General features: G+C 40.9%; 1 protein-coding gene across 2 annotated transcripts in view; it reads right to left on the bottom strand.

Moving 5' to 3' along the window:
• Nucleotides 1-15,073, bottom strand: part of PARP15 (poly(ADP-ribose) polymerase family member 15) — a 35,728-nt gene extending 20,655 nt beyond the window's left edge. Inside the window, exons 1-4 of one of the 2 annotated variants that reach the window (XM_012780483.3) lie at nt 14,735-15,073; nt 5,661-5,774; nt 3,308-3,544; nt 1,758-1,982 (exon numbers count right to left, since the gene is read on the bottom strand). In XM_012780483.3, the coding sequence (XP_012635937.2) occupies nt 1,758-1,982; nt 3,308-3,544; nt 5,661-5,774; nt 14,735-14,737 (579 nt within the window). In that variant the 5' untranslated portion in view covers nt 14,738-15,073. The remainder of the gene's footprint in view (nt 1-1,757; nt 1,983-3,307; nt 3,545-5,660; nt 5,775-14,734) is intronic. The other variant, XM_012780484.3, reaches the window with a different exon arrangement.
• Between the last annotated feature and the right edge of the window lie 2,408 nt (nt 15,074-17,481).

The following is a 17,481-nucleotide window of genomic DNA, read 5'->3' as shown; positions in this document are numbered from 1 at the left end:
ATCTAGCCAAAGCCTCCTGAATGAACTCACTGAAATCCACATTAGAAACCTTTATAAGCTTAAGGTTTTTTTTTTTTTGTTTTGTTTTTTTTAGAAATGAAAAAAGGCTTCTTGGTCATGTGAGTGATAAAACTGAGCAATGGGTGATGACAGATTGGAATTATAAAGTTTCGCTTGGATTGTCCAGTTTAGAAATCAGGAAAACTTGCTAATGATAATTTTTCCCCAGTCTATCTTTGAGCAAAAATATCTCTGGATATTTTATATTCACTAAGAGGGGAAAAAAAACAAGAAAAGTTTTGGGGTATATGTTATTCCTTTAACTATTATTATTCTTTCCTGCATCTATGGGCAAATAAACTTACAAGCTACATTATGTAATACTTTGAAATGTTTCTGGGGATCTCTGGGGAACATCTCTGGGAAGACTACACTTCCATCCCGAATGGCTAAAAATAAGAACTTAAAAAAACAATATAATCTTTGATGTCCTTTTTTTTTTTATTTCGGCATATTATGGGGGCACAAATTTTAAGGTTTCAAAAAGTGCCCTTCCCCCCCTCCCCCCACAAGTCTGAGTTTCCAGCGTGACCATCTTCCTGATGGTGCACATCTCACTCATTATGTATGTATATACCCGCCCCCTCCCCCCTGATGTCCTTTTGAAGTGCTAATATTAGTAAGTTGTAGCAATTTTCCTGATAGCCCTTAAAGTCAGGTAATAATAAGGCAATAACTACCACTGCAAACAGTTTTGAGGCTTGCTATGTGCTAGATACCATGCAAAACACTTCAAATATACTCTCTCTTTCGATACTCAGATCAGCTTTGAAAGGTGTTAATACCATGTTCATCTTACCCATGATAAAACTGAGATTCACAGAGGTTATGTTACCTGACTTTATAATGGCAAAACTGAGATTCAAACCTTGGTATGCCATTCTTCTAATGCCAGTGGCAAGTACTTAGTAAATGTGGTTTTGACCTGCTTCTCTGCTACTGAATATGGTGCTGGTATTTCTAGCTGTAGACTTTCACAGACTTGTGTAGCCTGGTATATTCTATACAAATAACTAAATTCTTTTTTTTTTTTGACACAGTCTCACTTTGTTGCCCAGGCTAGAGTGAGTGCCATGGCGTCAGCCTAGCTCACAGCAACCTCAATCTCCTGGGCTCAAGTGATCCTACTGCCTCAGCCTCCCGAGTAGCTGGGACTACAGGCATGTGCCATCATGCCTGGCTAATTTTTCTATATACATTAGTTGGCCAATTAATTTCTTTCTATTTATAGTAGAGACGGGGTCTCGCTCTTGTTCAGGATGGTTTCGAACTCCTGAACTAGAGCAATCCGCCCGCCTCAGCCTCCCAGAGTGCTAGGATTACAGGCGTGAACCACCGCACCGGGCCAATAACTAAGTTCTTGAGGCTTCTATTCTCCCACCTTTTCCCTATAGGTAAAGCCATGACTTAGCTTTCACATAGTGTTAAAATGTCTAGGCCATTTTTATGATGATGACTTCCTACTTTTTTCTAAGAATTTATTTATTATAGATTATCTCATCTCTTGATAAACTGTCTAGAGAGGATTGTATAAGTTATTAGTGTTAGCTCATAGTTAAGGCATATGACAACCTCCCATCAGTAACTAATATTTACAGGCAGGGAAGTAGAAAATACTATTATTTATGGATCTATAAAGACAACTATTGCCCTTGGGTTCACTTGCCAGAATGACCAGACAAGACATATAACCATACCTCATGGCCCTCATCATCATCTGGATGTACCACAAACTGAACTTCTTGTAAGGTTTTCTTCAGCCAAGCACTGCTACTAAACTTGAACACTTCTGAAAGGATTAGTTCAGCAAAAATAGCTTTGGGAAATCGCAAATTTCGTGTTCCAATCAAAGGAAATGTGATTGATGAGAAAGATTGCTGTTCTATAGTTGTCAAACATTTCTGGATTATATTTGCCATGATCTGAAATGCACAAGGTACATTTACATAAGTCAGGGCTCCAACTGGTGGAAAACAGAACAAGCTGTAGTTCCAGCAACTCTCACTAAGACCTGTCTGCCATTGTTGGCTTTTTCAGGGCCTGGGAAGTCAGAAAGGGAGGACAGAATAAGGGAAGAATATTTTCCAGAGAGGATCAAGCTCATTCAGGAAGGCAGAGTTTAACAGTACGGGGATGGTTACATACACAATGGAACCTCAATGCAAACTAAAATGATGTTTATGAAGAGTTTTTAACATGACGAAATGGTTTTTTTTTTTTTTGAGACAGAGTCTCACTCTATTGCCTGGGCTACAGTGCCGTGGCATCAGCCCAGCTCACAGCAACCTCAAACTCCTGGGCTCAAGCAATCCTCCTCCCTCAGCCTCCCAAGTAGCTGGGACTACAGGCATTCACCACCATGCCTGGCTAATTGTTTCTATATTTTTAGTTGGCTAACTAATTTCTTTCTATTTTTAGTAGAGACAGGGTCTTGCTTTTGCTCAGTCTGGTCTCCTGAACTCCTGAGCTCAAATGATCCGCCCGCCTCAGCCTGCCAGATTGCTAGGATTACAGGTGTGAGCCACCGCACTCAGCCAGGAAATGCTTAAATAAGAAAAAAAGCAGTATTAAAAAATGTTTGAAAGAGAATCTCAACTAAGAAATAAATATGTATAAAATTGACTTGAAGGAGGTACATAAAATGTTAAATTGATCTCTTGGTGCTTTACTATGATTATTATTTTATTTTTGTACTTTTCTGTATTTTCTACCATGTAACACATATTACTTTTTATATTCTGCAAAAATAAAGTTGAGAGGTTAAACTGGAGGTGAGGATGAAGTTATCAAAAGAAGAGGAGTGACTCTCTTTTATTCTTCACCACAGCTCTTGGTGCACCTCTTTGCTATCCTGAAGGTTTAATACAGTACTTTTTAGACACCACTCCTGGAGAACCCCAGTGATTGTTACAGCTTGCAAGGGTCAATTATTCTGAAATAACTGGTAGTTGTGATGGAGTCTCCATGGAATGTAACAAAGATTTCAATAATTAGACAAGGTTTAATCAATGCTAGGATTTCTCAACCTGGGCCCGATAATTCTTTGTTGATGGGGGCTGGTGTGTGCATTATTGCTAAACATCAGTGGATGTTTAGCAGCAACCCTGTCCTCTACCTACTAGATACCAACAGCAGCTGTACCAAGCCTGTGGGACAAAATTGCCTTAGTTAAGAACCAGAAATCTACACCATGCCAGAAGATCCCCAAAGCTACCAAAAGAGGTGGAAAACTGAGGGCTTTCTCTACCTGCAAAGAAATCCCTGCTCCATTATCCCACATTGGAGCCACGACATGGAGCACAGCCTTGAAGTCCAGATTGTAGCCACTTGTCATGAATATGCTACCCACTTTCTCCTCAGTTCCCTCCCTGATGGCATTTAACTCTTCCTGGAGCCTTGGACCAGCTTTCTCCAAAAGAGCCTGAGATAGCGATCCTCTTCCTAGCTGAAGATCCACAGGGACAGAGTTGACAATGACATCGGCCTTAAGGAAAACAGCAAATTTGTTAGAAATTGAATTAATACATAATGAATGAGTACCTGTTACTTTGCTAGGCACGGTGGAGTAATGCACAAGATATATTTCGCCTTTCGCACTGACATGCCAGCCCTACCCTCAAGGAGTTTACAATCTGTTATTAGCACTTACTCCCAAAACTTAGAAATTAAGGAAATAAAAAAAAAAAGAAATTAAGGAAATATACTACCCACTACTGTCAAACAACCATCTAGTGAGTCAAAGTAGAGCTAGGAAGATGAGTGAAACAGAGACCAGAGACAGAGACAAAGATTGGTAGAGATGAAGAAAGGGAACGTGAGAGTTAAAGGCAGAGACAGAAAGAGACAGATGGGGAGAGACAGACAGATTGAAAAAGAAACACAGAAAGATTCAGAGAGACAGAGGAAGTGAGAGTCGCTTTTAGGCTGGTGGGAACTGAAAGTTAATGTTTTGAATTGAATAACATACCTAAAGAAAGAGTGGATAAACCTGAGGCGGGGTCTGGTCAGCCCTGAAGGCCTGGACAAAGGAAAGTCACGGAGGTGAAGGCAGGCAGTGTCCATGCTAGCCTGTCCAGTGGCATCGAGCTCTCCAGTGTCTCTGCTGAGGCTGTCCCTTTGGTGAGACAGGGGTCATAGCCTGAGGCCATTAGCTGTTCTACGTTCAATTCCTCTAACTCTGCTTACTTAGATTTTGTGCTCACTGACAGCCTTCTGATTTCCTGGTGATTTAACAGGGGGTGAGGAAGTGAGCACTCTGATCATGTGGACAAGGTCCTGAACCCATTTGGCAAAGGAGTCTAAGGCCCTTATTCTAAAGAACATGAAGAAAGCAGCTGGCTCCCTCCTCTCTGCCATCTCATTAGCAGCAGCAAAAGCAAAGAGTATTTCCAGTGGCTCATAATCCAGAAGAATCTTTAAGTTTCTCAGTAGAGTTCTCTTTCCATTAGCCTTAAATGTGTGCCATCTGAAGGTAAACAATGTCCAAATGGTGGGGCTATAGAGTTCTGAAGAAGCACCCCAACCAGTGATTCTTAGCCCTAGCTGCATAATATAATCACCTGGAATGCTTTCAAAAATTACTGTGCAAAAAAAAATTAAAAAAAAAAAAATGACTGTGGCCAACGCCATGTACCTGACCAACGAAAGTCAGGATCTCTAGGTGTGGGGCCTGGGCATCTGTATTTTTAAAAGCTCCCCAAATAATTCTGATCTGAACATTATGGATGTCAATTATAGGTGGAATTTAGGGCCTGTATCTCCTGCTAATAGGCGATTCCAAGGAAAAGGAAGTGATAGAGAGAAGTGGTAGGCAGGAGCCAAGTTGAAGATTTAGTTAGTGCCTGAACCAGTAACCTTTATCCTCTCCTCATACTTTTTTTTTTTTTTTTTTTTAGACAGAGTCTCACTTTGTTGTCCAGGCTAGAGTGAGTGCCGTGGCATCAGCCTAGCTCACAGCAACCTCAAACTCCTGGGCTCAAGCAATCCTTCTGCCTCAGCCTCAGTCCTGAGTAGCTGGGATTACAGGCATGCGCCACCATGCCCGGCTAATTTTTTCTATATATATTAGTTGGCCAATTAATTCCATTCTATTTATAGTTGAGATGGGGTCTCAATCTTGCTCAGGTTGGTCTCGAACTCCTGAGCTCAAACTATCTGCCCACCTCGGCCTCCCAGAAAGCTAGGATTACAGGCGTGAGCCACCGCACCAGGCCTATCCCTCCTCATTCTTCCTGTGTCCTCTGGAAAGTGCTCAGGCAGGAGCAAGGGGGTGTATTTGTGAAGGGTGATTTTATAATGTGGTGTACACATGTCTTCCCCATTAATGATAATTGGAGCAGGAGAGAAAAACAGACCTGTAGGTGAAGATCAGTTACAGAGAAAAGAAGTGGATTTGTATATTCTGGTTTGTGGTTAAACTCAGACCCTTCCACGTGAGCACATATGAACAAATATAGGGGATAGTAAATATATTTCTGCATGAACTTTAGGTGGGTTTAACTTCTCAAATTTACATTATCTGAATCTTTGACCCTAAATCACAGAACCGGTTGATTAAATCCCGTTGTTCCTTGGTGGATTTACTAAACAGCACCGCTTACCTGTATACACAGAACATCTCCACATATCAACTCAAGACTCAGACCTTCTTTGGTTTGGATGGAGTCTACATTTCTGTTTGCAAGATAATCTTCCTTGCTGAACTGGCCTCTTGACTGTGGAGAAAATGGGAAAGTATTACTAGGCAGTGCCTATATGAAGATTTTCCTTGTAGGTGTCCAAACAGAAAATAACTGTTAGATTTCACAATTTCTCTTATTCAACTCATAACTCAGCTCTGAGATCCAAAAGCAGATAATTTATTATCATAATATTTTGAGTATCAATTGTATTTAATACTGCAAATGCCAATGAGCTTTTTTTCTTATTCCTCCAAGAATCCTGGCATAGCAAACACTGTTCTTATCCCATGGTCCTTACTATTTAAGTGCACCCTGGAGATATTTCCAACTGTATTTCTTGCCAAGGGACTTTCTTTAGTGCTTCCTGGCATAGCAGAGAGGAAGTACAGGTAAATTAAGCCACCCTCCCCACCACCAGCCCTCATCCAATGATTGGCAGAAATTGGTGTAAAAATACCCCAGCAACCTTGCCTCCCAGATAGATTCACTATGAATTTCCTCAGTGGGATTGAGTATATTTGATGATCTACTCTAAAGTTTCCTTTACTTTCCTGTCTAAATCACTTGCTCTTGAATCCTGTCTCAAGGTCCTCTCCTGGGGAAACCCAAACTAAGACACATCCCTGAGCACTCCACAATAATGCATTTGTAGTTTGACTATTAATCAATCACAGAATTTTAGAATTTAAAGGGGGTCATCACAGATCATCCAGTATAGAAACTTCATTGTCCTGAAAAGGAAACCAGTGTGCAAAGGGATGAAGTCACTTGATCAAAGTCAAACTACCAACTAATGGAACACACAATACTTGAATCTGGTTTCCTCACACTCAATTCAGCTCTGCTTTTCACAGAATCTCCGCTGATCTACCTTATGATATTTACCATGCTATAGAAGGGTGAAAACATTGCGTATATTTTTTACTACTTGGCACTACTGTCAAGAGCTCAATGAAAGATGTGACATTCATAAATGCAATAGAGGTAATCCTCACCTAACAGAATAGATCTATTCCATTCACGTTTGCTTTGCAATAAAGTTTAGTCACATTAAAGTGCTTTTCCCATTGACATTCATTGGAATATTGGAGAGGTCATTTTTATCCCATAAAAGTCTTGCCCTTAGAGATTCAATAAATACAAACAATAAAACACAAGCAACTAAAAATACCTATTAGAAGTAAAGATACTACCATTGTTAAAGGCAGTGGCTCCCATCTGTTATCCTAGCATTCTGGGAAACCAAGGCAAGAGGATCACTTGAGCTCAGGAATTCGAGACCAGACTAAGCAAGAGTGAGACCCCGTCTCTACTAAAAATAGAAAAAATTGGCTGGGTGCAGTGGCTCACGCCTGTAATCCTAGCACTCTGGGAGGCCAAGGTAGGCGGATCGCTCAAGGTCGGGTGTTTGAAACCAACCTGAGCAAGCTTGAGACTCTGTCTCTGCTAAAAAAATAATAGAAAGAAATTAATTGGCCAACTAAAAAATATATAGAAAAAATTAGCTGGGCATGGTGGTGCATGCCTGTAGTCCCAGCTACTCAAGAGGCTGAGGCAGGAGGATCGCTTGAGCACAGGAGTTTGAGGTTGCCATGAGCTAGGCTGATGCCACGGAACTCTAGCCCGGGCAACAGAGTGAAACTCTGTCTCAAAAAAAAAAAAAAAAATTAGCTAGGCATTGTGGTACATGTCTGTAGTCCCAGCTGCTCGGAAGATGGAGGCAAGAGGATCACCTGGGCCCAGGAGTTTGAGGTTGTAGTGAGCTACCATAACACCACTGCATTCTAGCCAGGGCATCAGAGTGTCTGTTACCTGCCCTCTCCAAAAGAAATAATTATAATAATCAAAAATATTTAAAACAATTGTGTTCTGTAATCAAAAGAAATCATAAAATTAGGTCAGATTTCCTGGCAGCAGAGCCTGAGATGGGGATTTGTATGCAAGTGATTTATTAAGGTTGTGCCCTCAGGAGAAACCCTTAGGAAGTGAGAGTTGTAGGTAGAGAAGGAGAAGAAGCTAAACTAGAATGTGGTTTTAGGCTAAGCCTGGCTTGTGCCTGCTCCCCCAGGGAGCCATGTAGCATATAAGTTGTATCATAGTGTTTGTCTCACCTGGGGGCAAGGGAGCTGAGTTATTGTACCTTTATTGTACCTTCATACCAGTCAGTTACTGTCTATGGGCCATCTGGTGGGGAGATGAATGTAAACTTCCAGGTACTTCCAGGAAAGGCACCCTCAGTCCTCCCAAAGGCAATCCTTTGCAGAAGGTTGCAAGTGTGAATCCTTACCAGCAATACACAGAGCAGCTGGATTGTGAGTGCATTCAATAAATAAAAGAGACCCCAACCCCAGGATATCTGGGAAAGACACCAGAGAAAGAACATTAAGAGAAGTGCAAAGGGCCGGGTGCCGTGGCTCACGCCTGTCATCCTAACATTGTGGGAGGCCGAGGAGGGTGGATTGCTCAAGGTCAGGAGTTTGAAATCAGCCTGAGCAAGAGCGAGACACCATCTCTACTAAAAATAGAAAGAAATTAATTGGCCAACTAAAAATATATAGAAAAAATTAGCAGGGCATGGTGGCACATGCTTGTAGTCCCAGCTACTTGGGAGGCTAAGGCAGGAGAATCCCTTGAGCCCAGGGCTTTGAGGTTGCTACGAGCTAGGCTGATGCCACAGCACTCTAGCCAGGGCAACAAAGTGAGACTCTGTCTCAAAAAAAAAAAAAAAAAAAAAGAGAATGCAAACAATAACTGCATAAATGTGGAAGAAAGAGAATGTTGTTTAGCAACTAAGTCATGTTAAACATCTGAGGGATTTTGTTTGACAGTATATTTAGTACAAATCAACAGCGATATAGCTGTGTTTCAGAAAGAAATAACAGGTCACCAAATACTGGCAAGGATGTGGAACAACAGGAACTCTCATTGCTGGTGGGAATGGGAAATGGTTCAGCCACTTTGGAAGATAGTGTGGTAGTTTCTTACAAAATTAAACATACTCTTTCAATATAATCCAGCAATCTTGTTCCTTGGTATTTATTCAAATGAATTGAAAATGTCTATCCACATAAAACTTACACATACATGCTTGTAGCAGCAATATAGCTTTATTCATAATTGTCAAAACTTGGAAGCAACCAAGATGTCCTTCAGTAGGAGAATGGATAAAGTGTGGTGCTTCCATACAACAGAATGCTATCCAGTGTTAAAAAGAAATGAGCTATTAAGTCACAGAAAGACATGGAGGAAACTTAAATGCATATTGCTAAGCAAAAGCAGTCTGAAAAGACTATATATTATATGATTTCAACTATATGACATTCTGGAAAAGGCAAAATTATAGAGACAGTAAAAAGATCAGTGGTTGCCAGAGATTTGGAGGAGGAAAGGAGCGATGAATAGGCCGAGCACAGGGGATTTTTAGTACAATGGAACTATTCTGTATATTATAATGGTGGACATATGACATTATGCATTTGTCAAAACCCATAGAACTACACAGCACAAAAGGTGAACTTTAATGTAAGCTCTGGACTTTAATTAATAATAACGTGCCAATATTGGTTCATCAGTTGTAACAAACATACTGCACTCATGCAAGATGTTAATAATAGGGAAAATTGGGGGGTAAGGGGTATTTGGGAATTTTCTACTTTCTGCTCAATTTTTCTGTAAACCTAAAACTGCTCTAAACAAAGTCCATTCATTTAAAAAAGAAAAAAAATGATTTGGGGGGCAATAATAATAGAAACACAATAATGAGAATGTGTGGTGAATTATAACCCTATTCTATTTTTCACTGGCAAAAACAGCACCTGAGGATGTGCTTACTTCAAGGTACCAAACTTACCAAAGGGATTATGAAAACTAGATATGTTCTAGTTTCTAGGAAACTGATGCTGTGAAGGGACTCAAAACCATGTCATATGAGGATATATAACAGTAATTGAGTATACGTATTTAACTTGCAGAAGTAGAGAAATAGACACAATGAAGAAAAGTGTAACCGAACAAAATTGACACGCCACTGGCTAAGCTAACGAAAAGCAGAAAAGAGAAATCTCTAATAAGCTCGATCAGAAACTAAAAAGGAGATATCACAACTGATCCCAAAGAGATACAAGATATAATTTATGAGTACTACAAAAATCTTTATTCACACAAACTGGAAAATGTGGAGGAAATGGACCAATTTCTAGAAACACACAGCCTCCCTAGGCTCAACCAGGAAGAAATAGATTCCCTGAACAGACTAATCTCAAGAGCTGAAATAGAAACAGCAATTAAAAATCTCCCTAAAAAGAAAAGTCCCGGTCCAGATGGTTTCACACCCGAATTTTACCACACTTACAAAGAAGAACTAGTACCTATCTTGCAGAAACTATTCCACAACATCGAGAAGAACGGAAACCTCTCCGACACCTTTTATGAAGCGAATATTACTCTGATACCCAAACCAGGAAAGGATGCAACAAAAAAAGAAAACTACAGACCAATATCCCTAATGAATATAGATGCAAAAATTTTCAACAAAATCTTAGCTAACCGAATCCAGACACTTATCAAAAAATAATCCACCACGACCAAGTGGGCTTCATCCCAGGGATGCAGGGATGGTTCAACATACATAAATCTATAAATGCAATTCACCACATAAACAGAAGCAAAAACAAAGACCACATGATTATTTCAATAGATGCAGAAAAAGCTTTTGACAAAATTCAACACCCTTTCATGATACGAACACTTAAGAAAATAGGCATAGAAGGGACATACCTAAAAATGATACAAGCCATATATGACAGACTCATAGCCAACATCATACTGAATGGGGAAAAATTGAGATCATTCCCACTTAAAACTGGAACCAGACAAGGCTGCCCACTATCTCCACTTCTATTCAACATAGTGCTGGAAGTGGCTACAGCAATCAGACAGGAAAGTGGAATTAAAGGTATCCAAATAGGGGCAGAAGAGATCAAACTTCCACTGTTTGCTGATGATATGATATTATATTTAGAAAACCCCAAAGATTCAACCAAGAAACTCCTGGAACTGATCAATGAATTTAGTAAAGTCTCAGGATACAACATCAATACACAGAAATCAGAGGCATTCATATACGCCAACAACAATCAAATTGAGAACCAAATGAAAGACTCAATTCCCTTCACAATAGCAACAAAGAAATTAAAGTACCTAGGAATATACTTAACCAAGGAGATAAAAGACCTCTACAGGGAGAACTATGAAACACTGAGGAAGGAAATAGCAGAGGATGTAAACAGATGGAAATCCATTCCATGCTCATGGATTGGCAGACTCAATATCATTAAAATGTCTATACTACCCAAACTGATCTACAGATTCAATGCAATACCTATTAAAATCCCATCAGCATTCTTCACAGATATAGTAAAAATAATTTTACGCTTCGTATGGAACCAAAGAAGACTCCAAATATCAAGAGCAATTCTAGGCAACAAAAAGAAAATGGGAGATATTAATATGCCAGATATCAAACTATACTACAAAGCTGTAGTAATTAACTCAATATGGTATTGGCACAAAAATAAGAATATTGACCAGTGGAACAGATCTGAGAATCCTGATATAAAACCATCCTCATATAGCCATCTAATCTTTGACAAAGCAGACAAAAACATACACTGGGGAAAAGAATCCCTTTTCAATAAATGGTGCTGGGAAAACTGGATAGCCACTTGTAGAAGGCTAAAGCAGGACCCACACCTTTCACCTCTCATGCTGGATAACAGACTTAAAAATCAACTCACGCTGGATAACAGACTTAAACCTAAGGTGTGCAACTATTAGAACTCTAGAGGAAAATGTTGGAAACACTCTCCTAGACATCAGCCTAGGCAAAGAGTTTATGAAGAAGTCCCCAAAGGCAATCACAACAGCAACAAAACTAAATAAATGGGACATGATCAAACTAAAAAGCTTCTGCACAGCCACAGAAACAGTCATGAGAGTAAACAGACAACCTACAGAATGGGAGAAAATTTTTGCATCCTACTCATCCGATAAGGGGCTGATAACTAAAATATACTTAGAACTCACGAAAATCAGCAAGAAAAAATCAAATAACCCTATTAAAAAGTGGGCAAAGGACTTGAACAGAAACTTTTCTAAAGAAGACAGAAGAATGGCCAACAAACATATGAAAAAATGTTCAACATCTCTAATCATCAGGGAAATGCAAATCAAAACCACAATGAGGTATCACTTAACTCCAGTGAGAATGGCCTTTATCAAAAAGTCTCCGAATAACAAATGCTGGTGTGGATGCGGAGAGAGAGGAACACTCCTACACTGCTGGTGGGACTGCAAACTAGTTCAACCTCTATGGAAAGCAATATGGAGATACCTTAAAGCGATACAAGTGAATCTACCATTTGATCCAGCAATCCCATTACTGGGCATCTACCTAAAAGATCCAATGACACTCTACAAAAAAGACACTTGCACTGGAATGTTTATAGCAGCACAATTCATAATTGCAAGGCTGTGGAAACAGCCCAAGTGCCCATCAATCCAAGAATGGATCAATAAATTGTGGTATATGTATACCATGGAGTACTATTCAGCTGTAAGAAACAACTGTGATATAGCACATCTTATATTTTCCTGGTTCGAGTTGGAACCCATACTACTAAGTGAAGTATCCCAAGAATGGAAAAAGAAGCACCACATATACTCACCAGTGAACTGGTATTAACTGAGCAGCACCTAAGTGGACACATAGGTACTACAGTAATAGGGTATTGGGCGGGGGGAGGGGGGCGGGTATATACATACATAATGAGTGAGATGTGTACCATCTGGGGGATGGTCATGCTGGAAACTCAGACTTGTGGGGGAGGGGGGAAAAGGGCATTTATTGAAACCTTAAAATCTGTACCCCCATAATATGCTGAAATTAAAAAAAAAAAACAATAAATGTTGCCATGGATGTGGAGAGATAGGAACATTAATACACTGCTGGTGGGACTGCAAACTAGTGCAACCTCTGTGGAAAGCAATTATGGAGATACCTCAAAGAGATATAAGTAGAACTACCATTTGATCCAGCAATCCCATCACTGGGCATCTACCCAAAGGAAAAAAAGACATTCTATAAAAAAGACATTTGCACCATAATGTTCATAGCAGCACAATCCACAACTGCAAAGATGTGGAAACAACCCAAGTGCCCATCAATACATGAGTGTATTCATAAAATGTGGTATATGTATACCATGGAGTTTGATTCAGTCACAGCAAACAATAGTGATCTAGCTCTCTTCTATTATCCTGGTTAGAGCTGGAGCCCATTCTACTAAGTGAAGTATCCCAAGAATGGAAAAACAAGCACCACATGTACTCACCATCAAATTGGTATTAACTGATCCACACTTATGTACACATATAGTAAGTAGTAACATTAATCAAGTGGGAGGGGGAGGAGGGGATGGGTATTTACACACCTAATGGATGCGGTGCGTACCGTCTGAGGGATGGACATGCTTAAAGCTCTGACTTGGGTGGGGCAAAGGCAATATATGTAACCTAAACATTTATATACTTGTAATATGCTGAAATAAAACAAAACTTAAAAAGAAGATAACTATAAACCCTCTTTACAGACACAGAAATAGACTTGAACAATGAAAAGGCATCCTTTGTTTTGCTTAGAACAGCTCAACACCACCTTAAGATGTCTGGTCTCTGTAATTTAACTTATAAATTTAATGCAATCCCAATAAAAATTCCAATGAGCTTTTCTCTTTTTCTTTTTTTTAACACTGACCAAAAACCAGAAAAGTTCATAAGAAAAAATAAACAAGAGTTGCTAGGAAAACACTGAGAAGGTAGCACTCTATAAGGGGACTAGCTATAACATCAAAGGGTACTACGTGCATGTAGCTCAGCCTGTAACCCCAGCACGTTAGGTGGCCAAGGTGGAAGTGTCTGTCCATTTGAGGCCAGGAGTTTGAGACCAGCCAGGGCAATATAAGGAGACCCTGTCTCTACAAAATAAAAAATAAAAAAATTAGCTGGGCATGGTGGCCCACACCTGCAGTCCCAGCTACTCAGAAGGCTGAGGCAGGAGGATCCCTGAAGACCAGGATTTCCAGGCTGCACTGAGCCATGATTGCACCCACTACACTCAAGCCTGGGCAACAGAGTGAGACCCTGTCTCTAAACAAAGTACTACAAAGCCTCTCTAAAGCAGATGAATAAACAGGTCAATGATCTAAAACAGAAGGTCCAGAAATAGCAGAACTTTGTATGAAAATCTAATACAGGATAAGGATGGTTTCTCAAGTTACTTGGGTAGTGATAACCTTTTAAATAAATGGTGTTGGAACAGTTTGATACCCATTTGGAAAAACGATAAAAGTAGTTCCGTTCCTCACACCATGCACAAGTACAAACTCCAAATGTATTAGAGATCCAAATGCAAAAAACCAATCAGTACAAGAACTAAAAGACTTCTGTAACTTAGATGTTGGGGAAAGTATGACTAAAAGTTATGCTAAAATATGTAGTATAGTAAAAGATGTAATAAAAGACTGGTAAATTTAACTACACAAAATAAAAACCATTTGTGTACAAAAAGAAAGCCACCACATGCAAAAACCAGGAGGAAATATTGATAACACACATCACAGAGAAAGGATTCATTTCCCTAATTTACAAAGAACTTAAAAACTTTGTAGAAAACAGATCCGCCTAACCAAGGGAACTTTTAAAATCTGAGGTGGGGGAAAAAAACCCAAAACTGCCACGGAAAAAGATGCAGGGCAGGTCCTCTCTTCCGGGACAGGCAGCCACTAGCCAGGGTGGTCGGCGCCCCCACGCCCCCAGAAGACAGGGTTCTGCGAGGCGTGGGGTCACCGCGCCCGACCGGCCCGCAGGGTCGCGCACCCGGAGCCCGGCCGGCGCCCCCGCCGCGCCCTCTCACATCCGCCCCTCGCGCCACTCACCATCCTCTCGGAGGAAGAGCGCCAGGAAGCCCGACAGGGGTCGCGGCTCCTGGTAGACGTCACACTCCCAGCCTCGCGATCCCGTGGGGCTCTGGAAGGACGCTGCAACTTAGTTCGCGAGTTCTTGGGAGCCGGGGATTGAGGCTCCCTAATTCTTAGACCAGCAGCAGGAAGGAGCCGGGCGCAGGCACCCTCAGCTCCGCCAGTCCGTCCCGGACTGCCCCGGCCACCCCACCCCACAGGCTTGTACCTTGAACTTCTTTCGCTTTCATTTCTATGAAAACCGCTCCCCAAGATTACACACAGCTGCCCCAGGTTGTGTTGCTCTTTAGCAACAAACGTTGCTGCCACACAAATTGTTGGTTGGAATCCTTAAGCCGTGTGTTAGTTGTGTGACCTTAGTCAGTTGCATCTGTACAAAGGGCATAGCAATAATACTTCATGGTATTATCATGAGGATTAAATGAGATAAAGTCCATCAAGCCTGGCACATTAAAAAACAAAAATCAGGCCTGGCGCGGTGGCTCAAGCCTGTAATCCTAGCACTATGGGAGGCCGAGGCGGGCGGATTGCTCAAGATCGGGAGTTGGAAACCAGCCTGAGCAAGAGCGAGACCCTGTCTCTACTATAAATAGAAATAAATTAATTGGCCAACTAAAAAATATATAGAAAAAATTAGCCGGGCATGGTGGCGTGTGCCTGTAGTCCCAGCTCGGGAGGCTGAGGCAGGAGGATCGCTTGAGCCCAGGAGTTTGAGGTTGCTGTGAGCTAGGCTGACCCCATAGCACTCTAGCCCCGGCAAGAGAAGTGAGACTCTGTCACAAACAAACAAACAAACAAAAATCTAAAAATCAGCATTAGTTCCTGGGCATCCCATTCTTACCACCCTACACACCAACCTTCAGAAAAATACACTGGGTCATTTCTGTGCCCCCTAAGACAGGGCAGGAATCAGGCTCTCCTCTGGCCTGACAAGGTATAATTTTAATTTAATTCAACCAACTTGTATAGAAGGCTCTTTTTTAAAAAAACAATTTTATTTTATTTTTTTTTTATTTCAACATATTATGGGAGTAAAAGTATATGTTTAGGTTATATATATTGCCTTTGCCCCACCCGAGTCACAGCTTCAAGCTTGTCCATCCCCCACATGGTGCACACTGCACCCATTATGTGTGTATATACCCATCTCTTCCTCCCCACTCCCACCTGCCCAACGCCCAATGAATGTTATTACTATATATGCACTTAAGTGTTGATCCGTTAATACCAATTTGCTGGTGAGTACATGTGGTGCTTGCTTTTCCATTCTTGGGATACTTCACTTAGTAGAATGGGCTCCAGCTCTATCTAGGATAATAGAAGAGGTGCTAGATCACCATTGTTTTTTGTGGCTAAGTCGAACTCCATGGTATACATATACCACATTTTATTAATCCACTTATGTATTGATGGGCACTTGGGTTGTTTCCACATCTTTGCAATTGTGCATCGTGCTGCTATGAACATTATGGTGCAAATGTCTTTTTTATAGAATGTCTTTTGTTCTTTTGGGTAGGTGGTTTGCTGGATCAAATGGTAGTTCTACTTATATCTCTTTGAGGTATCTCCATATTGCTTTCCACAGAGGTTGCACTGATTTACAGTCCCACCAGCAGTGTATTAATGTTCCTGTCTCTCTGCATTCACACCAACATTTATAGTTTTGGGAATTTTTGATAAAGGCCATTCTCACTGGGGTTAAGTGATATCTCATTGTGGTTTTTTTTTTTTTTTTTTTTTTTTGAGACAGAGTCTCGCTTTGTTGTCCAGGCTAGAGTGAGTGCCGTGGCGTCAGCCTAGCTCACAGCAACCTCAAACTCCTGGGCTCCAGTGATCCTTCTGCCTCAGCCTCCCGAGTAGCTGGGACTACAGGCATGCGCCACCATGCTCGGCTAATTTTTTCTATATATATCAGTTGGCCAATTAATTTCTTTCTATTTATAGTAGAGACGGGGTCTCGCTCTTGCTCAGGCTGGTTTCGAACTCCTGACCTTGAGCAATCCGCCCGCCTCGGCCTCCCAAGAGCTAGGATTACAGGCGTGAGCCACAGCGCCCGGCCCTCATTGTGGTTTTGATTTGCATGTCCCTGATGATTAGAGATGTTGAGCATTTTTTCATATGTTTCTTGGCCATTAGTCTATCTTCTTGTGAAAAGTTTCTGTTCATGTTCTTTGCCCCACTTTTTGATAGGGTTGTTTGATTTTTTTCTTGAGTTTTATATAGATTTTAGTTATCAGCCCTTTATCGGATGTGTAACATGCGAATATTTTCTCCCATTCTGTCAGTTGTCTGTTTGCTCTCATGATAGTTTCCTTGGCAATTTTAAACAGATTAGCATTTAACCCCGTCTACATGCTAACATTTAAAACAATTTATTTCTGAGTATTACAGGACTACAAACGCTTTGGTTACATAAATTGCCTTTGTACAGGAGAATCAGAGATACAAGTGTGCTCACCCTCCAGGCAGCATGCACAGCATCCATTAGGTGTGAATTTACCCATCCCTCCTTGCCTCTCCATGTGTGGAAGGCTCCTGCTCTGCCAGGCACTGTGTTAAGATTATAAAGATGAATTAAACACAGATCCCTTCTCTCTGGGGTGAAGGTGGAAATAAGGGGACAGAGAAATGAAACAGAGGTTAATATAGTTATCTATATCATGAAAGGTCTGGGCAAGATAGAGATGGTGTCCTCAAAATGGGTA

Source organism: Microcebus murinus, chromosome 1, assembly GCF_040939455.1.
Source record: "Microcebus murinus isolate Inina chromosome 1, M.murinus_Inina_mat1.0, whole genome shotgun sequence".
NCBI lineage: Eukaryota > Metazoa > Chordata > Mammalia > Primates > Cheirogaleidae > Microcebus > Microcebus murinus.
This window is presented reverse-complemented; position numbering and strand designations above follow the sequence as displayed.